Genomic DNA, 26,823 nt, shown 5'->3' on the forward strand with positions numbered 1-26,823 from the left:
GAGAAGTCACCCCAGCCTCTGGTGGGCGGGGAGACCACTGGGCGACCGTGGGTTGAATCCATTGTCGCTGAACAGCAGAGGGTCTCTTTAGGACCCTTGGGGCAGTTGGGGGAGAAGAGGTAACACGTTCAGGGGAAGCAGACCTCCTCTCAGCCTCACAAACAGGAGGACACTTGCTCAGAACCTGTTTTAAGGAAAAGGGGGCTTGAAAAAGATCTTTTGGCTGAATTCTCTAGGTTATGCCAGGGTTTAGAAGACGTAAAGTGTGAAAAAAGAAGCATGATTGCTGCCGAACAGACAGTCCCTGTATAATTTGCTAGAGAAAATGCTGTCTGTTTTGGAGTCAAAGGAACAGAAGGGCTCGGTTGCAGGCCCCTCGAAAAGGCAAAGAAAACCCCTGGGGAGTAAAGGCCATGAAGCCTCAGGGGAAACAGATGAATCTTTTTGGAGCTTTGATTTTATTTCCAGATTTGGGGCAGGGGGTTATGTTTATTACAGGTTATGCAGTGCATTGCAAAATGTACAAGATGTACAAGCGTATTTAAGATAGATTATGAGAGTTCAAAGAGATGTCTTGCCAGAGACATTAGGAGACGTACATTAGTCTTCTCTGCTGGGGAAAGGTGTGAGAATCTCTGGCTGAGAGCCGGAGGCCCAGTGGAGCAGCGTTCTCAGGCTCCCTTTTCCCATGAGCTTGGACTATAAACCCTCGGGCTCCCTGGGCTGTGGGAAGGGGACCGTGGAGGGCCTGGGTGCCGGCTGGATGTGTGCAGGGCCATCCCAGGTTCCCAGGGCCGGGCATCCCAGGCTGTGAGGGAGCACCAGGACCATGAGGCCCACATGCTGTTCGCTACTGAGCCAGAAAGACAGGAGGGCTGGCAGCTAAGGACGAAGGGAGGGTGGAGGAGGAGGAAAGAGTGGGGGAGGAAAGGAGGTTTGCTAGCAAGCCAGCCAGGCTGGTTCAGTTCCTTTTAGGCAAGCCAAGACTTCCTTGGCTTAATTGATCAAACTTCTTCTCCACAACTTTAGACTCGTGGAGATGAACATTAGACTCTGCCCATTTCCCTATGTGACCAGATTAACGGGGGGTTGACCCCATCAGAGCCAAGCCCCAATTATGCCACCAATGCCTGGTCACTTGCTGGAAGGTTCAGAGTGGGCAGGTGAATGCATAGGTGCAGGATGGGAGCAGATCAATCAGGGAGGCTTCCTGGGGGAAGAAGACTTTGAATTTTCAAGGCCAAGTCCCATCAGCCAAGCAAAGTGTATGCAGAGGTGGGTCTTAGTTCTCCTGTGGGTTTGGCCCGATGAGATTATGGCAGATCATGGTGCAGCTCACGGGCAACTGCACCCCAGAGAGCTAAACTTTCCTCCATAATCTCCCAGTTTTGATTCCCCAGGGGAATTTTAGATGATCTGAACCGATCCTGAAACAAGCAGTTAGAGCCACATCCTGGATGGGGAGAGGGAGGCTTGGGAGGAATGAGCAGAAGTACCAAAAAGGCATTTGGCTGGATGTTCAACATCATAGAACAGGTGCCCTGAGAGTCAGGCTGGAGTGTCACCAGCGCCTGGCTCTGGGCCCTGGGGTCTCCTGCCCTGTGAATGGTCTGCAGTCACCACAGACAGGCAAACTGCCCTCTAGCCCTGTGAGGCCAGGCTGGCTTTCTAAAACCAGCTGTCAAAGATGTGAAGTGGCAGGTGAGCTCAGGGAGAGCACGCCTTTTCCTAAAGAACATCACCAAGTACTGCCCAATCCAGCTTTCAGTAAACATGCTTGGTTGTGAAACCAGCCCCTACCTTCTACCAGATTCTCACATAGATCTGGGATGGCAGGCCCTGGAGTTCTAAGATGAATGTGGGGCAGGGGAAGGGGGAGGATGGGCTGAAACCTGGGGCAGCTCTGCCCAGAGTCCTTTTTTTTTTTTTTTTTTTATTTTTTTTTTTTTTTTTTTTTTGGCTGTGTTGGGTCTTCGTTGCTGCGCGTGGGCTTTCTCTAGTTGCGGCAAGTGGGGGCCACTGTTAATCGCGGTGCGCGGGCCTCTCACTATTGCAGCCTCTTTTGTTGCGGAGCACAAGCTCCAGACGCGCAGGCTCAGTAGTTGTGGCTCACGGGCCTAGTTGCTCTGCGGCACGTGGGATCTTCCCAGACTAGGGCTTGAACCCGTGTCCCCTGCATTGGCAGGCAGATTCTCAACCACTGCGCCACCAGGGAAGCCCAAGAGTCCATTTTTTGTCCTGAGAACTGGAAGCGGGCCCTGTGATGGGGTTTCCAAGGGAAGGGCCCTGTGACAGCCATGTCTCTGCAGAGGGGGCAGCAAGTTGCTGCTGCTGCTAACGATGTCCATTCTGGTCCAAGGAGCTTGGCCTGTTCACCCAGGAGCACCCAAGGGCAGGCGCCACGCCGGGTGGTCTCGGTGCTCCCCCCTCCATAGCGCCTGGCCATACTAAAACTGGAGGACATTGAGAGGAATCGAGGCTAGGATGCTGGATGGGATTCAAAGAGTTAATCTTCAGTTATTCAGAAGCCTCAGTTTACCCAGGTGTTCATCCTCTCCCGTTCACCAACACTGGTCACAAAACAATGTCTGTCCCTGACAATAACAATTCCCTCTGTTCAAGCTGTGTGGAAAGGCCCGTGAGACAGGGGATGGGAGTCCCAGAATAACCGCCTGGGGGCAAGGGGTCCCCAGCAATTGGACTTGAGTTCAGATTCCCATGCTGTGCTCTCTTTACCTCCCCGCAGTGACTGGCCCCTGGCCAGAAGCAACACCAATGCCTGCAACAACTCAGAGAAGGAGTGAGTACCTCTGCCCCCTCCCACTCCCTGCGGCCAACCACCTCCCGGTAGACACCCCAGCTTTGTACTGCTACCTCCCTCAAACCCCACCAGACCATTCTAGGGTCCTGCTCCTTCCATTGGAAACCCATCCCCGTGGACAAATGGGGAGAGGGACCTGGTCTGTGTGACTTCTTTGGGCAGGTCCTTTTATCTCTGTGTCTCTCATTGTTCTCATCGAGAAAGCGAAGGGGTTGGCTCGGTAAACATTTTCAGTGCTAACACCTCTGTTGCTATGTATCTGAAGGTGCAAAGCTGGAGTCCCTTTACAGAGCAGTGGATAAATCTCCTTCATGATGAGAATGCACTTTCCATTCTACATCCTCAGGCTCCTGTGTGCCGGTGAAGTGCCCTTGTCTTCAAGCCAATTCAGGCCAATTTGGAGGGCATGATCGGGACCGTGGAAAGAGGAGATTTAAATAGTTCCAGAGATTAGCCTCTTGAAACCGTGACCCACCGTAATTCCTTCCCGCCACCCGATGCTGAGCGGGCAGAGCAGTTTGATGTGTGATTCTGGCAACATCACCCAAGAGCCCAAGCAGACGGTGTGCGTATGTGTGTGACCATGTTTGTGTGTGAACACGTGTGTGTGTGTGTGTGCCCCGCTCTCCAGCCTTCCTTTTTAGAACACCGTGGAGGTAGGAGCGGAGGGGGGTCTCAGCTGGAGCTTAGGGGAAAACCGTCCGTATCAGCCGAGAAATGCCAATTCCTTGACTTCCAGCCGACCGAGAACTGTGCCGAGGCTTTTTCTTGTTATTTCCCTTTGTTCTTCTGATAGAACTTCTTTCCATTTCCCCTCCGTGAACCTTAGTTGCATTTGGGGGCTTTTTTGTTTGTTTTTTAAATGTATTTTTTTAATTGAAGTGAGTTTACAGTGTTGTGTTAGTTTCTGGAATACAGCAAAGTGATTCACTTACACATACGTATATTCTTTTTCAGATTCTTTTCCATGATGGTTTATCACAGGATATTGAATATAGTTCCCTGTGCTCTACAGTAGGACCTTGTTGTTTATCCATCCTATATATAATAGTTTGCATCTGCTAATCCCAAACTCCCAGTTGATCCCTGCCCCATCCTCTCCCCATTAGTTGCATTTTGTTTACATAAATTGGGACATGAAATCCAGAGACCCAAATGCCAACAGTCAAGAAAAATGAAATGATTTAATCTGCAAAATTATAGCTACTGTGATATGTGTTTGATGCCCTTGGAAACCTGGTGTTGAGTCCCGCAGTCAGGCAAAGGCTCAGGGCACCAGAAACCATAGGTAGAGGTCTTGTGGGTGGGTCTCCAGGCTTCTCCATCCTGGGGCTGGGATGTGGGCAAGGATGGTGTGGATGCCGTCAGCTACATCAGGCTCTTATAAATCTTTTCAGGTGGGCTCGTATCGTGGGTCCACACTGCAGCCAAGGACTGAAGGACAAAATTGGGGGCTGCCCCCAAATGGAGCCACCTGGGTACAGAGATACAGAAGTAATTCTTATGAACACCTTCCCCCATTCTTCCACCACATTTCTAGCATTTTCACTTAGTCCCATGGGTTCTGAAAGTTTCTTTCTCCCGATCAATCTGTTCTCAGCCAAAACCAGCCTCGTTTTGTAGCTCTGTGTTGGTCCCCTGGGGCAGTGCTGGGTGGATCCCGGGACACGGCTGGATGGCACGGGGTCTTCCCTAGGCCCTCAGCAGGTTGGTAGCCAGAGGAAAGTCCAAACCTTGTAACCTGGGGCCACAAATCGTGAACAAGGGTGGCAGAGCCTGGTGTAATTAAACTCCCAGCAGGGCTAAGTGTGCCCGATAAGCTTGTGGGCAGCGCCCTCTGCTGGTGACTTGACATTAAGACTTCAGCTGCAGAAAAACCAGTAGATTCAAGAGAACAGAGGATGGGTGAGTGTCCTTGCTCTTCTCATTTAAAGATTCTAACAACTTTTGTTCTTAGTTTATTAATATGCTCATTGTCAAAAACTTAGAAAAGACAGAAAAGCACCCACGAGCATACACCCATAAAAAAGTACACTTTACGTTAGCAGTTGAACCCCATTATCAGAGACAACCCCTCTTCACATGTTGGCAAATATCCCTCCAAGTTTTCTCTAGGCATATATATTGAATAGATAGATACGTGGATACACAGATACACAGATACATAGACAGATGCAATATGTTTAATATATGTACTGGTTAAGTGCATTTGCATCCCAACTCAACCACCTAAGAGCTTTGTGACCTTGAGCAAGTTACCTGACCTCTCTGTGCATCAGTTTCCCGACTTGTGAAATAGGGATTGTAACTGGCGTCTTACAGAGTTGTGTTAAGACTATTCTAATACATGTGAAGTGCCGAGTACATAGTAAATGGTCAATCAATATTGACTACTGTGGGAAGCAGAGTAATTTCACTACCACAACCTCACCAAAAGTGTTTCCATCCTAATCCCTGGAACCTGTGAGTAGATTATTTTACATGACAAAGGAGATTTTGCAAATGTGATTGAATTTAAGGACCTGCAGATGGAGAGATTATTCTGGATTATCCAGGTGGGCCCAATGTAGTCACATGAGTTCTTAAAAGCAGAAGCGGGAGGTAGGAGAGTGAGTCAAGAGATATGAGATGGAAGGAGGAGAGATTCGCAGTGAGTGGGACCGTCCTGTCATTGCTGGCTTTGAAGATGGAGGAAGCGGGGAGGGAGGCCTGAGCCACGGATGCAGCAGCCTCCAAAAGCCAGGGATAGCCCTCCATCTACAGCCAGCAGGAGAACAGGGACCTTGGTCCTGAGCTGCAAGGAGCTGGATTCTGCCTGCAATCCCAGTGAGCAGGAAACATTCTCTCCAGAGCCTCCAAAAAGGAACACAGCCTGAGGGCACCTTGATTTTCATCCAGATTATACGAATTCTTCCAATCTCCAGAACTGTAAGAGAATGAATTTGGGTTGTTCTAAGATACTACACTTGTGGTAATTTGTTATGGCAACAGTAGAAAATCAGTAACACAGCTTTCGATCCCAGAAGTGGAGTGCTGCTGTAACAAATACCTAAAATGTGGAAGTGGCTTCAGAATTGACCCTAGGTAGGATCTAGAAGAATTTTAAGGAGCATGTTTTTGTTTAAAAAGCCTAGATTGCTTTGAACAGGTTGTTAAAAGAAATATGAATGTTAAAGACTCTACCAGTAGCACAGGGAGATAAGCTCGATGCTTTGTGACCACCCAGAGGGGTGGAATAGGGAGGGTGGGAGGGAGGGGCTATGGGGATATATGTGTATATATATATATATATAGCTGATTCACTTTGTTGTACAGCAGAAACTAACACACCATTGTAAAGCAATTCTACTCCAATAAAGATATAAAAAAGTGGGGAACAATCATCAGAAAAAAGACTATAGCAGTGAGGGTTCAGAAGGAAAAATGGGGAGCATTACAGAGAAAAACCTAAGCTGCCTACATACTTAATACCTAAATGGTCGAAACAGACTATTAGTAGAAACCTGGACTTTAGGGGTGCTGCTGGTGAGGGCTCATAAGGACGTGAGGAGCAGGCTTTTAGAACCTGAAGGAAAGGGGATTCATGTTGTTTAGTGGCAAAAAGCTGAGCGGGATTATGTCCCACAAGTATGGGGGAAGCAGAATTCGTATGCAATGAGCTTGAATATTTAGCTGAGGACATTTCTAAGCTAAGGTACTGAGGGTGCAGCCTGGTTTATTCTTGCTGTTGATGGTAAAACTTAAGAAAGAAATTGAGGGAAGAACTGATAAATGAAAAGGAAACAAGACTTGACGACTTGGGAAGTTCTCAGCCTGCTCAGATGGCAAAAGAGAATAAGTTTTAAAAAGTCACTGTCAGGAAAGCATGCCTTCAGGAAAAAGCCGAGGGTGCGGCTGAACTTTTGCTAATAACTCGAAGATCAAAAGCTCTGAGTATTCAGTCACATAAAAGACCCTCTAAAGAGACCGAGGGTGTGAACCACGGCTCATCTCAACAGAAGCCAAAAATAGAGAAGAGATTTCTCAGAAAGATCTGTGGATGAGCCTCTGTCTAGTGGAGTGGATCCCTCTGGTATACATGACCCATTAAGGTCTAAAAGATTTTATGGCCGCAGAAACGCTGCCAGCTTGGAGCTGAAGGATAGAAACAGTACAAAATGAGGGAGAACTGTTAGACCTCTAAATTCTAGATGCAGAAAGCAGGCTGATAAAAAACTACTCAGCGGGCTTCCCTGGTGGCACAGTGGTTGAGAGTCCGCCTGCCGATGCAGAGGACACGGGTTCGTGCCCAGGACCAGGAAGATCCCACATGCCGCGGAGCGGCTGGGCCCGTGAGCCATGGCCGCTGAGCCTGCGCGTCCAGAGCTGTGCTCCTCAACGGGAGAGGCCACAACAGTGAGAGGCCCGCGTGCCGCAAAAAAAAAAAAAAAAAAAAAAAAAACTACTCAGCTACAAGCAGGTGCTGCCTTTCGTGAAAAACGAAGGATGACTGAGGGCGGGGCCATGAGCTATAGAGGTTTGTTCTCAGGCCTTGAAACATACTGGCCCATGGCCCTGCTGGATTTCGAAATCACGCGGAACCACTGACTCCTTTTGTCCTCCCATCTTCTCTCTTGCTGAACTAGAATATCTACATCTGGTGTCCTGTGCCTGCTCCTGCATTGTGTTTATGGAGATGATTCGTTTCTTTAGTTCCACAGGTAGGGAGGACTCGTGTCTCAAATGATTCACACCCAGAGTCCACACACACCTGATTTAGATGATGAGATTTGGGACTTCTCAACTGATGAGACTTAGATGATAATTTTGGACTCTGAGTTGATGCTCTAATGGGATGAGGCTGGGGGATTTTGGAATGGGGGTGAAGTCATTTTGCACATGGGATGCAAGGAAATCTTTGAGGGCCAGTGAAGACTGTAGTAGGTAGCCCGGAGGTGCCCATATGCTAATCCCCATATCCTGTGACTATGTTACCTTACACGGCAAAAGGGAGTTTGCAGATGTCATGAAGTTTAAGGACCTTGAGATGGGGAGATTTTCCTGGCTTATCAAGGTGGACCCAGTCGAATCACATGCATCCTTAAAAGTGGAGAACCTTTCCCAGCTGCAGAGAGATGGCATCTTGAGAAGGACTCAACCTGCTGTTGCCGGCTTTGAAGATGGAGGAAGGGCGCCACGAACCAAGGATGCAGCAGCCCCTAAAAGCTGGGAATGTCCTCACCTTGCAGCCGGCAAGAAAATGAGGATGTTGGTCCTATAATTGCAAAGAACTGAATTCTGCAAACAATCCAAGTGAGCAGGAAACAGTTTCTTCCCTAGCGTCTTCAGAAAGTATTACAGCCCTGCCGGCACCTTGACTTCGATGAGACCCCTACCAGATCTCTGACCTACAGATCTGCAAGATCATACATCTGGGCTGTTTTAAGCCACTAAGTCTGTGGTAATTTGTTCTGGCAGCAACAGAAAACTAGTACAGCTATTATTAGAAAATCTTTTGTAGTCTGCTTTTTAACTTAGCGAAATCTGAGGAACATTTTCCCCTGTCGCTGAATATTCTTCCACAACCTCGTTGAAAGTGGCCTCATAGAATTCTGTGGTTGAAGAATTTCCTCTGTTGTATGATCAGATTGTTTGTGCTGTGACTTAGAAATAATGGTGGTGGTGATTCTTCTGCATGCATGTTTGCACACACCTTTGATTATTTCCTGGGGAAGTGCTGTGTAAAGTGCATTGGTCCTTTTCAACGAGTGTTTAACTAGCAGACACTTATTTCTCAGCCCTTCCTTCCTCCAGGGGAAGGGACAGGGGAATCAGAAGGGCCTGCGGGTGATTCCGGGGGTGCCCTGAGGCAGGCAGGGTCTTTTACCCTCCACCTTTGTTTCCTCGGCTGTTCAGTGGGCAATAATGCGAGCCTTGCAGGACTACTCTAACCGTTAACAGGTAACCCTTGGAACCGTGTCCAGCCCATGAAGGACGTGCAGTAAAGAAGGGGAAGCAGAGTAAAGCTGTGCGTTGAGGAAACATCTGCCCTTACAGGCCCTTCCTGCCGATGCAGACAGGAGGGCGAGGCCCCACCTGCAGCGCCACATCCAGCAAAGTCTGGAAGCATCTGAGCGTGGCTGCGTTTGCCTCAGACGACTTGAAGACTTGCTGCACAGCACACCTGTGCCTGCCTAAGGGTCTTGCTTCCTTTCTGTCCCCTGGCTTTCCCATCAAGGGCCAGGTTTTCATGTGACCCCAGAACAACGGAAAAGCCACCCCCTTTCCTCAGAACAAAGAGCGTTCCATGTGACTCCCAAAACTCTGAGTGACTTTTCCACCCTAAACGTGTGGATTTGGGTTTATTTCCCATTACCTCAAAAGTTTCCAGTCTCCAGCTGCTTGTGACTTTCTAGGGACTCACGGAAATAGGTCAGAAATTGTAGAATGTTAGACTGAACCATTGTGTACATTTCAATGTATACAATGGATACTTCAGTGGAGGTGGTACCCTCCCCCTTCAGGAATAATAATAATGATATTATTCATGAAATCAACAACCTCATTTCATCCCAGTGTGCTAGAAAGATTGGTTTCCTGCACCACGCCCTCTCCCCCATGTCACTGTGGCCTACCCTCTCCCCGTGGTAATGACCTTGGTATATGAAAATTGCTAAATGTCACCCTGTGTCATCCAGTGACAAGGCGAAAAAGGAGAAAGAAAAAAAGGAAGAGAAAAAGGAAAACCCAAAAAAGGAGTAAGTACTGGGAGAAACTGCCCCCAAAGAGGGGGTTCCATGGTCACAGCAGGCCTAGTTCCACACCACCCGGCCCTGGCCCTGGGGAGGAAAGAGACGCAGTCAGGCCTTAGGGTCAGCCCTGGAGAGAGGGCTGCTTAGGGCCACAGAAAAGGAGTTGGTCTCAGGCAGGGATCAGGCCTGCTGAGATCACGTGAGGGTCTCGTTCTGCAGGGAAAGTCGGGGAGCCCAAAGGGGGGCTTGTAGGTAGGCAGGTTTGCCTACAGCCTCAGGTGAGCAGTTCGGGGCTTCCCTGGGAGCCTGCTCCGGTGCCCTCCCCTTGGGCATTCTGTTTGCCCACAAGGTGGCCGTCCACACAGTGGAGCACGTGGAGCCCTTTCCCTGGGTACTAGAAAACACTATATTCACAAACTTTAATCCAAACCCAGTGGCAATGAGTGTTGGGCCCGTCCAAAGCCCAGTCAATCAGCAGCTGATCTCGGACTTGCCGAGTTGAGGTGAAAACAGGCAACTCAGGGTCTCCTCTGGGGAGCGGGAGCAGCTCTGCAGGCCTAGGCGGGCATGGGGGGCAGATGGGGTGGGGGAGGAGACGCGTGGACCCAAAGAAAGATCTCCAGTACCGCCTATAAATTCCAATCCTCTGAAAATCCTGAAAATAAACACCGAAAGCACCCTAAGCTATTTCTTCCATTCAGTGTTGGCTGACATACCTCGATGATTCCCAGGTTGGTGGTTTTTGGTGGAGAGGCAGGAAATGTCTTTAGAACATCTGCACGATTGCAGTTAGTGAGGTGGAGAGAGCACATTCCCAAGGGAGAGCTCTGGGCTCCCAAGCTCCCAAGTTCAGTCCAGAGAGGAGCTGTCTCAGAACCACCCAGGACAGTGATTAAATGCACATTTCCAGACCCCAGTCCTGGAGGGGTCTGGCTGGGCCTGGGAGTCAGCGTTTTCACAGAGCTCCCCGAGATGGTTCCACCATCACTGTGCTCCATTTTCCTTCTCGGCACCCTGAAGGCTATCCCCAGGACATGGGAATGTCATCACTGTAGTTTTGTAGTCACCGGTGGCTTCCTGGGGTGCTGAGCTGGGAGAAGGCCTTCGGAATCTGCCCTGCTCCCAGCCTGGGTGGGGGCACCCATATAGGGACACCCATGTGACTCCCCCTGGGACTGACAGCACCCTATCTGGGAAGCCATCTCTAGCTGAAGCCCGCAGTTGCCCTGGGATCTCTAAGCTAGGCTGGGTCTCTAAGCCTTTCCAAAGCTGTGGTCTTTCAATGCACTGCGCTGCTTGTGTGTCGGTGTTTCCAGAAAGAAGAAGGACACCACCGTGGTGGACCCCTCCAACAACATGTACTATCACTGGCTGACCATCATCGCCGTGCCCATCTTCTACAACTGGTGTCTGCTCGTTTGCAGGTAGGGGCGTGGGGCGGGGCCTCAACACAGAGCTCTGAGTCCCTGGCAGCCACCATCCAGCTGCGTGTGCCTCAGTTCCTCCTGGGTCCCCTGAAGCACTGGGGGAGGCCTGGCTTTGAGATCAAAACCATGGTCCTGGCACCTTGGAGCCTCCTTGATGGAGTCGCAGGAGGAAGATGCAAGGGCGAGCCGTTGCTCTTCTGAGGGGAAGTGGGAGGGGCTGGGTCACTCCTGAGCTGACCTGCAGGACAGGGATGCAGGCGCCAGGCGCAGTTCTCAGGCTGTCGGCTGTGGGCCTTGGGTTTTCTGAGCCGGTTGGGATGCAGGGTGAGCTGCTGCTCTTGTGAGGGCGGCCGGGGCCTCGGGGTGCTCCCGAACTGCTAATTTGTGGGGATGGATGTGGCTTGTTCTGTTGTTAATCTCTCAGAAATTGTTATGTCTTTGTTGGCATTTAAAATGGCCCCAGAAAGGGCAAGTTCTCAGCCCCTTCATCTGAGGCCTGGATAAACTGCTCCCCGGCCAGGGGAGGGGAGCAGTCTTGCTACTGCTGCAAGGCAATGGGGCCCACTCTTTGGGGTCAGTCCCAGTTCTTCTTAGGAGCTCGGTGACCTTGAGACAGAAAAGCTTCTGAGAGCCTGGGTCCCCTCATCGGGGCTGGGACGCTGATGCTGGGGTGCAGCCCTGTGGGCTGGGCTGTTAGCGGGACGAGCTGACCCCAGGTTTGTAGCACAGAGCTGCTGCCCGCCTTGGTCCCTCCCCCCTACACACCTGCCCCTTCTCACACTTGTTTAGGGCCTGTTTTGATGAGCTTCAGGCTGAGCACCTGATGCTTTGGCTGGTCCTGGACTACTCAGCCGACTTCCTCTATGGCTTCGATGTGCTAGTCCGAGCCCGGACAGGTGAGTGGGCCCAGGGCCGCAGACCCCACAGCATGATTCGGGGGCCACCTGGGGGCTACAGGGCAGGTTCAGGGAGATCCAGAATGGTAGCCCTTGGAGTTCCTCTTCTTGGACAGTGAGAGGAGCCAGGGCATGTTACCCCATGGCTTTTAGAGGAGGTGTAATATACAAAATGTATATTAGTTTCAGAACTAAAATCTAAAACAGGGCCTAGAGGGATATGACTTCCTTCAGATTAAGACAGGCTGGGACCTGGGACCCTCTACCAGAGTGCTTGCACTTGCCGCTAGACAAACATCTCCTCTAGCAACAGGACACAAAGAATCTGTAAAGGACTAAAAATAACTACATGCACGTGCAGACCACCTAAGCGCCCCTCCAGCCCAACCCACCAATCCACCCCCATATCCTTTAAGGGACAAGCTCGCTCCCACCCCTCAGGGAGCAAGCAAGGCCACCTGTTACTGTTTTCACTCCCTTGTGCTGCAGCATGAGTCCCAACAAAGGCCCGAATTCCTCATCTGGGCCCTTACCAATTTCTGTTGACTAAAGAGTCCAAGGACACCAGTCGGTAACAAGATCACCTCTAGTTGTGAGTGGGGGCTAAAGCCCCACCCACGCCTCAGTCTCCAAGCTGTGCCTCCTTGGGCCTCCTTTTTCTGATTTGCACAAAGGCATCACATAAGCTGGTGGAGGCCCTGCTTGTCATTTCCAAGATTTTTAAACTAAAAACTGTGCCATGGTTGTGGATATAAAAACCACTGGATCACAGCAAAACCTCAGGGTGGCTTCATGGTGTACAAAGCGTTCCGAGCACGTCTTGTTTTCTCATGAGAGCTGCTGCAGAAGACAAGAAGTGTAGGCATGATTATCTCCATCTTACTGCTTTAGAAACTGGGGCCCAGAGATGCTGAGTGACCAGCCTAAAGGCCACAGTCACCACCCAGCAGGCCAGATGGGTGCCCCCCCTGCTCCAGAATTAGTGCCCTGCATCGTAACTTAGAAGATCTCAAGAACACAGCTTGAGGCTTGCCTGGGTGACTTGGCCAGTCCTGGTGGCCTGCCACTCCATGGTTACACAAGCCTATGGAGATGCAAGAGCCCCGTGGGTGGCTGACTCGTTGGGGGGACTCCCTGCATCAATCAGGCTTCGGTGGGACAGGCAGCCCTCACCCAGACGTTGACCCCACCCCTTTTTGTGCTTGGTACTGTCCTTGGCAATCTAAGATTCAGCAGAAGGCTGGGAGAGAGAGGGGGACAGGTAGGCACAGACACCAAGAGGCCATGGATCATACTCCAGGAGAAAAAATCGTCAGAATTGAGACAAGATTATTAAGGAGGTGTTGAGGAGTCCCAAGGCGCACGATTGCAATGTAATGATCTAGGCACTCAATAAACACGAGTGTAACCAAACAAATAGGGGATGGGGAGCTGTGAAGCCAGGTGTCCCTGACGTGACAACAAACTTGATGTTTGCTTATCACAGAGGGGGTGATCCTACCTCGGTCTAGCCATCAAAGTGTGGCCCTGGACTAGCAGCATCACCTGAAAGTTGTTAGAGATGCCCCAGACCTAGGGGACCAAACTCTGGGGGCAGGTCCAGCTCTGTGACTTGCAGAGCCCTTGGTGTGTCGCTGTTGCTCACCCAGATCTAAAAAGCATTTGTTACATGAGTCTCTCTACTCTTTTGCATGTTTGAAAATGAAAGAAAGAAAGGAAGAAAGAGGGAGGGAGGGAAAGGAAGGGAGAGAGGGACGAAGGGAGACGGCAGGTCATGGCCTATGTGGTGGATTTCACCAATAATAACGCTTCACGACTCCCAAGGTCCAGCCCATCTCCAGACCAGGGTGGGTCCCAGGCTTCATGTGTTTTCAGAGCCCCTTGGGTGACAGTAATGTGCAACCAGGAAGGAGAACCACTGTGTTCCTGGGCAGGGTTTTAGAAAGAGAGGTTGCGGGACTTCCCTGGTGGCGCAGCGGTTAAGAATCCGCCTGCCAGTGCAGGGGACATGGGTTCGAGCCCTGGTCCGGGGAGATCACACATGCCACAGAGCCACTAAGCCCGTGCGCCACAACGACTGAGCCTGCGCTCCAGAGCCTGTGAGCCACAACTACTGAGCCTGCGTGCTGCAGCTACTGAAGTCTGCGCGCCTAGAGCCTGTGCTCCACAAGAGAAGCCACCGCAATGAGAAGCCCATGCACCGCAGCAAAGACCCAATGCAGCCATAAATAAATAAATAGTTTAAAAAATAAAAAGACGGGTCATACGCCATCAGTGACTTGTAAAGTCAGTTTGCTAGGCCATGACCAGTGTTTTCAATTTTTTTTTCATAAATTTATTTATTTTTGGCTGCGTTCAGTCTTCATTGCTATGCGCAGGCTTTGTCTAGCTGCATCGAGCGGGGGCTACTCTTCATTGCGGTGCGTGGGCTTCTCACTGTGGTGGCTTCTCACGTTGCGGAGCATGGGCTCTAGGCGTGCAGGCTTCAGTAGTTGTGGCTCACAGGCTCTAGAGCTCAGGTTCAGTAGTCGTGGCGCAGGCTCAGTAGTTGTGGCGCACGGGCTTAGTTGCTCCGTGGCATGTGGGATCTTCCCCGGACCAGGACTCGAACTCATGTCCCTTGCATTGACAGGCAGATTCTTAACAACTGCACAACCAGGGAAGCCCTCAAATTTTTTATTGTTCATATTTTCAAACATATACAAAACTGAGACAGTAGTGTTATGAATCCCCACATATGCTTACCCAGCTCCAAATGTTATCAACATTTTGCTTATCTTTTTTCATTTATCCTCCCACTCCCTGTTCTTGGATGGAGTTTTTTAAGGCAAATCTCAGACAGTAACCACGTTAGCATGTAACCTTAACTAGGGTCCCATTTTTTAAGTATAACTTCCATTTATCTCTGAAAATTTAATAAGCATTCCTTACTACCATCAAATACCCAATCCACATTCAAATTTACCTAACTGATCTAGGTTTTTAATTGAATAAAATATATCAGATCGTTGAATAGAAAATACCAGAGTGCATTTCCTGTAGTAATGGTATGTGTGGTTTGTGGAAGTTGTTTCTTTTATATATGTATAACCACGTTTTGTGTGGTCTTGAGGTGAGATACCTTTCTGCGGGCCATGGTCATAACAAGGCCGTTTTGATGCCCACGTGATCCATCTTCTTCATCAGGCTTCCTGGAGCAAGGCTTGTTGGTCACGGATGCCAACCGGCTGTGGAAGCACTACACAAAGACCTTGCACTTCAAGCTGGACATGTTGTCCCTGGTCCCCACGGACCTGGCTTATCTTAAGCTGGGCATGAACTACCCAGAACTGAGGTTCAACCGCCTACTAAAGTTGGCCCGGCTCTTCGAATTCTTTGACCGCACAGAGACGAGGACCAACTACCCCAACGTGTTCAGGATTGGGAACTTGGTCTTGTACATCCTCATCATTATCCACTGGAATGCCTGCCTCTACTTTGCCATTTCCAAGTTCATTGGTTTCGGGACCGACTCCTGGGTCTACCCAAACATCTCAAACCCAGAGTATGGGCGCCTCTCCAGGAAGTACGTCTACAGTCTCTACTGGTCTACCTTGACCCTGACCACCATCGGCGAGACCCCACCCCCCGTGAAAGATGAGGAGTATCTTTTTGTGGTCCTCGACTTCCTGGTGGGTGTCCTGATTTTTGCCACCATTGTGGGCAACGTGGGCTCCATGATCTCACACATGAATGCTTCGCAGGCTGAGTTCCAGGCCAAGAGTGACTCCGTCAAGCAGTACATGCAATTCCGCAAGGTGACCAAGGACTTGGAGACACGGGTGATCCGGTGGTTCGACTACCTGTGGGCCAACAAGAAGACGGTGGATGAGAGGGAGGTGCTCAAGTGCCTCCCCGACAAGCTGAGGGCCGAGATCGCCATCAGCGTGCACCTGGACACTCTGAGGAAGGTCCGCATCTTCCAGGACTGCGAGGCGGGGCTGCTGGTGGAGCTGGTGCTGAAGCTGCGGCCTGCGGTGTTCAGCCCCGGGGATTATATCTGCAAGAAGGGGGACATAGGGAGGGAGATGTACATCATCAAGGAGGGCAAGCTGGCTGTGGTGGCCGAGGATGGGGTCACCCAGTTCGTGGTCCTCAGCGATGGGAGTTACTTTGGCGAGATCAGCATCTTGAACATCAAGGGGAGCAAGTCGGGGAACCGCAGGACGGCCAACATCAGGAGCCTCGGTTACTCGGACCTGTTCTGCCTCTCCAGGGACGATCTGATGGAGGCGCTCACCGAATACCCTGAGGCCAAGAAGGCGCTGGAGGAGAAGGGGCGGCAGATCCTGATGAAGGACAACCTGATCGACGAGGAACTGGCCAAGGCCGGGGCGGACCCCCAGGGCATCGAGGAGAAAGTGGAGCATCTGGAGTCCTCCCTGGACACCCTGCAGACCAGGTTTGCACGGCTCCTGGCTGAGTACAGTGCCACCCAGATGAAAGTGAAACAGCGGCTCAGCCAACTGGAAAACCAGGTAAAGAGCGGCCTCCCGCCTGACGGGGATGCTCCACAAACAGAGGCCAAACAACAGTGAAGACGCAGATGTCTGTCTCCCGCCTCCCAGAGCCAGCTGTCAGTGTGGTGCTGCACGGCGCGGGACTTGGCCAGGGCTGAATTCCAGCTTTCCTTACCCTTTGCGAGCCGCATGGCCTCAGTTTCCTCATCTAGAAAATGGGACTCTTTCCATCTGCCCCAGTTAAGGGGCAGGTTGCTGTGAGCTCCACAAGAAGCACTGCATGCAGCAGGGCTTTGTAAAGTGTGGGGTGTCCCCTGCTCGAGAGTATGAAAGTGTGAGCACAGAACTCTCTTAATTTTTATCCACAGGGAATTTTTAGACTTTTGAACTTCATTTTTTTTTTTTTATAAGTGGAAGATGATTTAGTCACCCACCCGCTTCTGCCCCTCACTTTACCCCCTTTTGCTGAGGGGGATGTAACAGAATCTGAAGTACATGTGGTAACTCAAATTCAATACACGAGACGGTTTGGGGCTTGTTTCTGACTCTGGTATATCCTCGTGTGCTCTTTGGGATCCTAGAAACCCTGGCCATTGGTGCTGCAACAAGCACAAGAGATAAAGCCAGGTCACCCCAGCTGAGGTCACCTCGAGTCTGAGAAGCAAATCCAGGCTCCCTGCCATCCAGCTGCTGTGAAACCGGAATCTGTTTCATAGAAAAGAGCATCTCCGTTAGGGAAAGAGACATCTCCTAACTCGCCAGCGGGGTTCAAAGACAACCTCTCTCCTGGTACCTGAGTCAGGGTTCTGGGGCAGCCTGTTCTGACTTGGTGGGGAGACTTATGTGGAGGGGAAAGGCTCCCAGGTTGGAGGTTGGAATGGGGTCCTAAGCCAAACAAGCTGACCACTAGGACTTTTAGGAGATGAGACCCTTAGGCCATGTCTTTGCAAACTGCTCCTTGACCCCTGAAGAGGAAGCCTTGCTCTCCCTTGGAATTACATCCTGAGGCAAAGCTCTTAGCTGAAAATGTGCAGAGTGTAGAACCTAGCTCTTTTTGTCTAATCCAGTAAATAGTATTGCATTAACATTTTATATAAGATATCTCTAGATTTGGGTTCTATGTTTGTGAATTATTACCTTAATGGTCCATCCTTTGCTTAATACACATTGTAAATTACCCAAAGACGAGTCACGTTCCTGATGCAGAGAAGCCGTATATGTAGGTTTTCCTGATCCTCTTTTCCATCAACCTCTCTGTCTCTGTCTCCCCTTCTTCTTCCTTCTTTCTATTCTCTTCCTTCTCCTCTTCTTTCTGCCTGTTCTCTCTTGTCCTCGGACAAGATGCCCCATTTGCTTTGAAGTCTCTGTGGTCCACTGTTATATAATCCATATCCTATGTAACTCGGCCCTAATGTAGTTCATCCAAAAGGTGCTGCCTTTTCAAGTATGTATTTTGGATTTACATGGGTCTCTTCTGGTTTTTACTGTGGATCATTTGACCATTTTAACTTTCTAAAAGGAATTTCAAAGGCCTATTAAAGGAAAGCGTGATCCAAGCTCATATCAACAGCAAAATGTAACTAGCAACGTGTTATCAAAATGCATATATTTTAAAAAGCCTTTTGACTATTAATGTTGCCTACATTCGTGTTTGCACAGGAAAAATAGAGACCTGGATTTTAAAAATACTGGATGACTCCTGCTTCATAGTTTGTTATAAGGGAAGATTCAGTCCTGGGGTATGTTTCTAGGGCAATGAGCCCGGCTTCCCCAAAAGAACGGGCGCTGGTGAACAGGGACAGCACATGCTCGATGTGAAGGGGATAAGTACAAAAGCAGGTAAGAAAGTGCAACTGAAGCGGCAACGTTTGTCAGAGTGAGTGATTCAAAGCATTCAGATATATAAGAAGTGTATCCCAAGCAGGATGCTAAGATTCCTGGCATCACTTGTCCCGGGTCACCATGGGGGTTGGTCAGGCAGTTCAGGAAGGCATGGATGGACAGGAAGCTGGGTAAGCGTTTCCCCAGCTTCGTCTGTGCTTATGCCCAAGGAGTTTGGGTGGCAAGTTAGAATATGGGCCTTGGGGAATCAGGACTGCTGTCGTTCAAGTCACAGCCCTGCCCCTTGGGCAGCTTATTTTGCCTCACTAGGCCTCGCTTTCCCCACCTGAAAAATGGGAACCATATTGCATACCTCACAGAGTTGTAGTGAATAAACTTTAAAATAACACAGTATAATGGGGATGGCCCGTTCAACTTCTTGGCTGCACAAAAAGTCACGTTATCGTCCTAGAGAAATAAATGAATACAATTTCATCTAGTTAAGATGAAAAGATTGTGCCAAGATTGTTGGGAAGTTGGGTCTCGGGTTGTTTTCAGGACTACCATTCACTGTCTTGGAACCAGAGACAGGGTTTGTGGTCTCCCAGCCATTGTGCTGCCCCTGGAGGCCATTCTTCCCTCTGTACTGGGTTCAGCCATGGGGATCCATGCTGGGAGATAGCTTCTCTTTGTGCCTTTTGTGGGAATCTAAGCTCATTGAGGTCTGTGTGTGTGTGTGTGTGTGTGTGTGTCTGTCTGTTTGTCTCAAAAGAGAGAGTCTCTGAAACAAAAAAGAAAGAAAATGTTGGTGGGCACCCCTCAAGGTATGGACTGATGCAGGATCCCTGGCAGAACCCTGGGGAGGTGAGAGGTGGCAGGACCTCAGATGAGCGGGCTGGAGCTTTTTGGCTCTGGGGAAACCAGCCTGGTAAAGAGTCCAATGCCTCAAGCTTGGAAAGTCCCAAAGCTTCCAGGCCTCAAGGAACCACACAGAGCTGGGCAAAGGATATCTTGGCAGTAACGGTATAAGGAGCATCTGAAAAAATTTGTAACTCAACTGATTCAGTAAGAGAGAAGACTGCTTCATCCCCCATGAAACACTGGCCCTCAGACATACGATGCTACCAACTCCCAAAATTAAGCAGGACCAGAGACCTGCTGTAACTTCATCAAGTACACTCTGGTCCCTCTCAGACCCTTCTGCCAGGGTTCTGTCAAATAGAAGGCAGCCAAGGCAGATTCCTTCTCTGGGTCTGGGGCCATTAGTAATACCCTGAGGAAGGAGAGGTGAAATGCAAACCCTGAATGAATCAAACGGAGAAGAAAAATGCTTCTCTGAAGTGCAGGGAGTGATTTTGTTTAGTAAAGTTGAAGACTTATTCCTGTAACATAGCAACCACACTTCTGGCTCCCATACACAGGTAAGCGTTCACACATGTGTACCCAGAGACACGTACAAATGTTTATTGCAGCGTCATTTTAGTACACAAAAGAAAATAACCTAAATACCAGAATCTAAGAACACCCTTGCAGCCCACAGTTATTACAAGGGTTGGGGGGGGCACCCCTCTCCTTTCAATTTAAAGCCGGAAACATCCTGTGATCTCGGTCCTAAACGGGCTCCTCCTCTCCCTCCCACTTTGCACCCTCGGTCCAGCCTCTCTTCTGACATCACACACGAGCAACCCCTGTCCCTCACTGGACACTGGCCTCGCACTCAGCTGCACACAAATGCAGTCAAGGTTGGGGGAGCCTCCGAGACCCACTTCCGAACCCCTACAGTGCTCCCGGAGCCCTCCAGAAAGTTTTTCTAAGTGCCAAGCAATTGCCTGGCCCCCAGGGTGGGCGCTCCCTTGCACCGCTGGGGCACAGCTGGTTCGCAGAGTGCACTGGTACGAGCCCGGGAGCCTGAAAGCACAGAAGGAGCACCCCTGGGCTTCCCAACTGTGCAGCCTCCTCTGCAGAGAGGAAAAGCAAGTGGCTTTCGGCGCCTGGATTGTGGTTTTTTCTGTCTGGTGTCTGCCCCCTGGTGGGTGAGGCTGGTCTAGAAGCTGGTGCAGGCTTCTACCGCTGGGTGGAGCTGGGTCTTGGCCCTCTGGTGGACAGGGTCGTATCTAGAGGTGGCTGTGCGCTCAGGAACTCTTCAGGCAGCCCGTCTGCTAATGGGTGGGGCTGTGTCCCTGCCTAGTTAGTTGTTTGGCCTGAGGCTTCCCAGCACTGGTGCCTGTAGGCTGTTGGGTGGGGCCGGGTCTTGGGGCTAATGAGCCAAGGTGGAAGCCCCAAGGAGCATTGTTCCCACACTAGAATGTTCCCCAATATTACTGCCACCAGTGTCTGTGTTCCCCAGGTGAGCTGCAGCCACCCCCTCCCTCAACCTCTCTGGGGCACTCTCCAAGACCAGCAGGTAGGTCTGGCCCAGGTTCCTGTCAAATTACTGCTTTTGCTCTGGGTTCCCGTGAGCGTGAGATTTTGTGTGTACCTTTATGAATGAAGTCTGTTTCCCCCCGTCTTCCCAAAGACTCCTGAAATTAAGCCCTGATGGTCTTCAAAGCCAAATCTTCTGGGGGCTCATCTTCCTGGTGCAGGACCCCCAGGCCGGGGGGCCCGAAGTGGGGCTCAGAACTCTCCTGTGGGAGAATCTCTACAATATAATTATTCTCCAGTTTGTGGGTTGCCCACCCAGGGGTATGGGACTTGATTATATATCACAAGTCTGCCCCTCCTACCTGTGTTGACATGGTTCCTTCTTTATGTCTTTAGCTGTAGAAGGTCTTTTCTGATAAGATTCTGGTCTTTTTTATTGATGGTTGTTCTGCAAATAGTTGTGATTTTGTTGTGCTCGTGAGAGGAGGTGAGCTCAGGGTCTTTCTACTCTGCCTTTTTGGTCATTCTCCCCTCATCCTCTCAAATCTGACCTGCACTTTGTCCCTCAACCTTGGACGTGAGCCTGGATATAACTTGAACCTCAAAAATAGTCATGGGCCTTGAACCAAATCCTGGACTTGGACATTGGAAGTAGACCTTTGACCTTGCACCTGAACTTTGAACCTGGAACTCAGACCTAGCCCTAGACCTTGGACCTGATCTTTGGACTATACCTCAGGTCTCAACCTGGTCAAAGGCCTTGGCTACTGACCTTGTCTTTGGACTTGGACCTGAAAACCAGACACCAGACCTCAGCCATGTACTTGGATTAGTCCTGAACCTTGAATCTGGCCTTAAATCTGATCTTTAGTTATAGATCTGAACCTTGATACATGGTCCTCAAACCTGGACCCTAGACCTCAGTCCTGGGCTCAGATATGACCTTCATCCTGGAACTTCATACTGAAACTTGATCTGCCCTTGAACATTGAACCTGGAGCTTGGACATGAATTTGAAATGAAACATGTACTTGACATTATTATACTTTGGACCTAGAACCTAGAATTTGGAACTGGACTTCTAAACTTGAATGTGGGGACTTCCCTGGTGGCGCAGTGGTTAAGAATCCGCCTGCCAGTGCAGGGGACACAGGATCGATCCCTGGTCTGGGAAGATCCCACATGCCGCAGAGCAACTAAGCCCATGTGCGCCACAACTACTGAGCCCACATGCTGCAACTACTGAAGCCCATGCGCCTGGAGCCTGTGGTCTGCAACAAGAGAAGCCACCACAATGAGAAGCCCACACACTGCAACAAAGAGTAGCCCCCGCTCGCCGTAACTAGAGAAAGCCCGCGTGTAGAAACGAAGACCCAACGCAGCCATAAATAAATAAATAAACAAACAAACAAATAAACTTGAATGTGGACCTTTGGTTTAACCTCAGATTTGGACCTAGACCTGACCTTGTTCACAGACATGGGCCTGGACCTTAGATCTGGACGTGGATACTGAACTTGGACTTTGGACCTGCGTGAAGTCATCAGGGCTCGTGGCTGAACTGTTCTCCTATACTTTGGTAATGAACCTAGACCTGGACCTTGAACCTGCACTTGGACACTGGTCCTTCATCTTTGATCTGGATTTCTCCAAGATCTTACGGTTCACTAGACCAGCCAGGGGTGAAGACAGAAAAAAGCTAACTGATTATTCATTGCTATAATCATGCTTTCTTTATCCAACCCAATGAGAATTGTGGATTCAGTGTTGAAAATAATCAGGTATTTTAAATGTCAGTCCATTTCAAGGTCCTGGGCTCTAGGCATTGATTCCTCCCCCCGTCCTCCAACATTGTATTTTGAAATTTTTCAAACAAGCAGCAAAACAAATAATTGTGCAGTTAAACAACCATATACCCACCACCTAGATTCTACATTTTACTGTATTTATTTTATCACTATCCATCTATCCATTCTTCTATCCATCCATTAATGCACCTAATTTAAAAATATATTTCAAAGTAAATTGCAGCTATCAGTATTCCTCCCAAATACTTCAACATGCATATCATTAGAGTTCTGTGTTTATAGATTTTTTTTCTATTGAGGCAAAATGCATGTGTGAACTATGAAGTACACAGATATTAAGCATATATCCTCTGAGTTTTGATAAATGTATACCCTGCAACATACCCCTATCCAGATGTAGAACATTACCAACACTCCAGAAAGTTCCTCACACTCCTTCCCAGGCAACCTCCATTCCACTCTCAGAGGCGACCACCTTTCTGAGTTGTTTCCATCAGAGATGGCTGGTTTTTAAAAAATATCTAACAAAGGTTTTATACTAACCTTTCCTGATATATGGGGCCCATGTGTCAGTGGTCATGGCTTTGCGTGGCTTTTTGTGAATGCTGATGGGAAGTGAGACACCAGGCCAGGTCAGGCCCTGAGGGCTCATCAGGGGCATCTTGCATTTGCTGATAGATGACCTAGAATCCAGGAATGGGGGCTGGCTTATGACCAGAAAGTACTAATTTGCCTTGGGCCGGCATAGAACTGGGATTTCCCAGACCCAGGCTCTAATCAGTTAAGCTAATAGGAAGAGAGTTGGAGACACATGCCGTAACACTCCCTGACGCGTGGAAGGCACTTGCTTGGTGTCTGGTACAACATCAGGTGCTCTGCATTTCTTTTATATTCAACCCTTGAAGGCAAGGAGTAGAATTCCCATTCTACAGCCATGGAAACTAAAATTCAGTAAAAGTTAAATATCCCACCCAGTGTCAAATCAATTGAGATAGAGAAAAAAGCACCAAATGTTGGCATTGAATTCACCCATATGCATTATCTGTGATCAGAGCATAAACATTTATTAGTATATATTTTGTGGCAAATTTTGGATTCGCGATTTTTTTTCTAGCAGGATAGCATGCCTGCTAAACAAAAATGAAGTTAAATGCAGCCCAACAAAAACCTGGACTAATGAGAATTTCACATTCTCTTAATGATTTACTAGGGTAATCACAGCATAGAAGATGGAAATTTATCTGAATTTAAAATTTTTCTTTGAGCCAGTCATCGGATGAGTCTGTAGCTCAGCTGTCCTCACCCTCATCCCCACTAAGACTTCAGTATGTATTTTATAAGAAAAAGAGCAAGAACATTCTTTTACCACAGTGCAGTTTTCAAAAGCAGAAAGTTTAACTACTTCCTGATTTAATACTTTTACCTGATCGGTGATCCGTATTCACATTTCATTGAGTCCCAAGAAGCTCTCCTTTTTCCATGTCCAGGATCTAATCCAGGTCCAAATTGCATTTACTGTCACATCTCCTTAACCTCCTTTCATCTGGAACAGTTGGCTCCTCAGTCTTTTTTGGTCTTTTGCTCCTTTGACAGTTTTTTGTGGTTTTTTAAAAATAAATTTATTTATTTATTTATTTTTGGCTATGTCGAGTCTTCATTGTTGTACACGGGCTTTCTCTAGTTGCAGTGAGCAGGGGCTACTCATCATTGCAGTGTGCAGGGATCTCATTGCAGTGGCTTCTCTTGTTGTGGAGCACGGGCTCTAGGTGCGCAGGCTTCAGTAGTTGTGGCTCGCAGGCTCTAGAGCACAGGCTCAGTAGTTGTGGTGCGTGGGCTTAGTTGCTCTGCGGCACGTGGGATCTTCCTGGACCAGGGATCGATCCTGTGTCCCCTGCACTGGCAGGTGGATTCTTAACCACTGCGCCACCAGAGAAGTCCCTGTGCAATTTTGGGCCCTAAGATTTAAATGATTAAAGGTTGAACATCAAATTGGGCTCCAAGGATCCAAACAATGAAAGTAAAAAGGCAAACACTGTGAGTCACATGACTTGTTATCAGAAACCAAGAAACCATGCCATTCTTATTCAAGAGGCTTACACATTTAGCATTTTTATACATCATGCCTTAGTCCCCCACCCCGCAACAGCTCTATCAGTGTACACGCCCACCCCCTGTCTGAAAGAGCAAATTCTCCCAGTCTTGCTGGTGGTGAGTGCGGTCAGTCTTTAATCACACATCTCCACTATTCATTTCTTATTTTGTGAATGATTTTTTTATTCTCTTTGTTCATTTTTCTATTGAGGTTTCATCTGATTACCTCCTACGCTAAATTCCATTCTGACAAAGATCGGGTCTTTTTTTTCTTATCACAGTTTACCCAGCAAAGGGCCAAGCGCAATAATAGGTGTTCTATAGTTAGGTGCTGAAAAGTTGAAGGATTGAAGCTCCTTAGGGTAAATTCCCGGACGTGGAATTAGTGAGTCAAAGTGTAGAAATTCTCCAAAAAAGGCTTTTGATGCCCATTAAGTTGCTCCCCCAAAAGTTTACATCATTTTACAGTTTATAAGAGTAACTGTGTATTATCATTTTTTTATTCTTTATCAAGCTGATAGTTGGGAAATTATTTTAATGTGATTTATTTCACTATAACTATAAATGGATCTTTTATATAATAATTGGTTATTTATCATTCTTTTTAAACCCCTGTTTATAACTCTTCCTATATTTCTGTTTTTCTTCTCTTTCTTATTCATTTGTGAGACGGTATTAGGAAAATGAATTGGTACTCCTTTGTCAACATGTGATCCAATTTCCCCTCTGCTTAGTTTTTGTCCACAAAAGTTTCCACATTTTTATGTAGTTGAAGTTATCAATCTTTTATTCGTTTTGGCCTTTATGTCATAGTTCAGCCTTTTCATTCAGGATATAGAAATATCCACCCATGTACACCTCTAGGATTTTATGGCTTCATTTCATATATCTGAATTCTTTATCTATTTGGAAAGAATTCATTTTGGTAAAAGGAGTTAAATGAGGTTGAGACCACAAAGTTCCAGAGCAAAGGTTTTGATGTAGATAAGATATACACAGTGAAGTGGGGAAATCATAGATGTGGATGTTCATGTCATGTGGACATGAACTCACAGGCATAGAACAGTTCCAGCATCAGGCAAGACCCCCTAGTGTCCCTTCCCAGTCTAGAACCCCCTGAAAGATAACCATTTTGATTTCTATCACTAGAGATTAGTTTTGTCTGTTCTCAGACTTCATATTATGGAATCATATTGTATTTGCTTTCTGTAGCTGACTTCTTTTGTTAAACATAAAGTTTTCAAGATTCATCCGTGATGTTGTATATAGCTGTAGTCCATATTCTCATTGCTGTCCACTATTTCATTGGGTGAATAGAACATGATTTATTTATCCATGCTGGTAGTGACGGGCTTTGGGGCTGTTTCTGTTCTTGGTCATAATGAGTAAGGTTGCTATGAACATTCTTGTGGTGGATGTATGCGTTCATTTCTGTTGGGCAAATATACCTATGGATCATATGTTTTTATCTCATGTTTTCTCACAAAGTAATGGGATGGCTCGTGAAATGAGAAGCTCCTTTCAAAAGTTCAGCTATGTTATCACTGGTAGACTTTGACCACCACACTGTGGAGTTTCAGGATCACTCAGTACCAGGAACTCTGTTTTGGGAAGAATAAAGAATCTGTTGCTGGGAGCTGCATGGTTCTACTTCAAGGCCACTGAAAGGAGGCAGCAAACAAACAGATGCCTTTATTAAGGATTCTAATAGTTATTTCTTTGCCTATTCTGTCTACTTGCCAAAATGTAAAGATTTGACCATGTAGAAAAAGATAAATCATGTTCCCTCTCTCCTTTCTAAAGTATAAAAAAAAGTATAAAGCACATTCAGTTCACTTAAAATATGAGCAACAGAAAAGGATCACAGCCAGATTCCAGGCAAAGTCATTATTAAAAGAGAGAGAGAGAGAGAGAGAGGGAATAAGATAGAGTATAAGGTCTCTATATATAATGAAATCCACCAAAAAGACATGCTCACAAAACAGATGTGACCTGACATTTCAAAATCAGCCCAAAGAGATTAGGAAAACGATGGACACTCTAAAGAACAACGTAAAGCAAAATCAGGATCGAAGTGATTGAGGAAAAGGGAGAGTCAAAAAGAGAGGTCATAGAACTCAGAAGAGTATTGGAAATAAAAGAAAAAAATCACTTCAAAATAAAGACTGAAGTAGAAGAAACACTGAAGCAAATAAACACAATAGATGATGAGAGAAATATCAAAGATGGAAAGGAGGAATACTTTAAAACTCAAAAGTAAATGAAAAAATTGAAAAGATTTGAAAGCGATAGATACAGAGGACAAGCAACAGAGATCTAACATGTTGGCAAAAATTTCCAGAGAAGTAAACCAAAACTCTGGAAA

General features: G+C 48.1%; 1 protein-coding gene across 1 annotated transcript in view; it reads left to right on the top strand.

Moving 5' to 3' along the window:
• CNGA3 (cyclic nucleotide gated channel subunit alpha 3) overlaps positions 1-18,054 on the top strand; it is a 44,903-nt gene extending 26,849 nt beyond the window's left edge. Inside the window, exons 5-9 of the mRNA XM_024743937.1 lie at positions 2,747-2,800; positions 9,499-9,558; positions 10,869-10,976; positions 11,769-11,875; positions 15,062-18,054. Of these exons, the coding sequence (XP_024599705.1) occupies positions 2,747-2,800; positions 9,499-9,558; positions 10,869-10,976; positions 11,769-11,875; positions 15,062-16,452 (1,720 nt within the window). The 3' untranslated portion in view covers positions 16,453-18,054. The remainder of the gene's footprint in view (positions 1-2,746; positions 2,801-9,498; positions 9,559-10,868; positions 10,977-11,768; positions 11,876-15,061) is intronic.
• Positions 18,055-26,823: the final 8,769 nt, after the last annotated feature.

The sequence above is a fragment of the Neophocaena asiaeorientalis genome, unplaced genomic scaffold (genome assembly GCF_003031525.2).
Source record: "Neophocaena asiaeorientalis asiaeorientalis breed wild unplaced genomic scaffold, Neophocaena_asiaeorientalis_V1.1 scaffold114, whole genome shotgun sequence".
In the NCBI taxonomy this organism is placed as follows: Eukaryota; Metazoa; Chordata; class Mammalia; order Artiodactyla; family Phocoenidae; genus Neophocaena; species Neophocaena asiaeorientalis.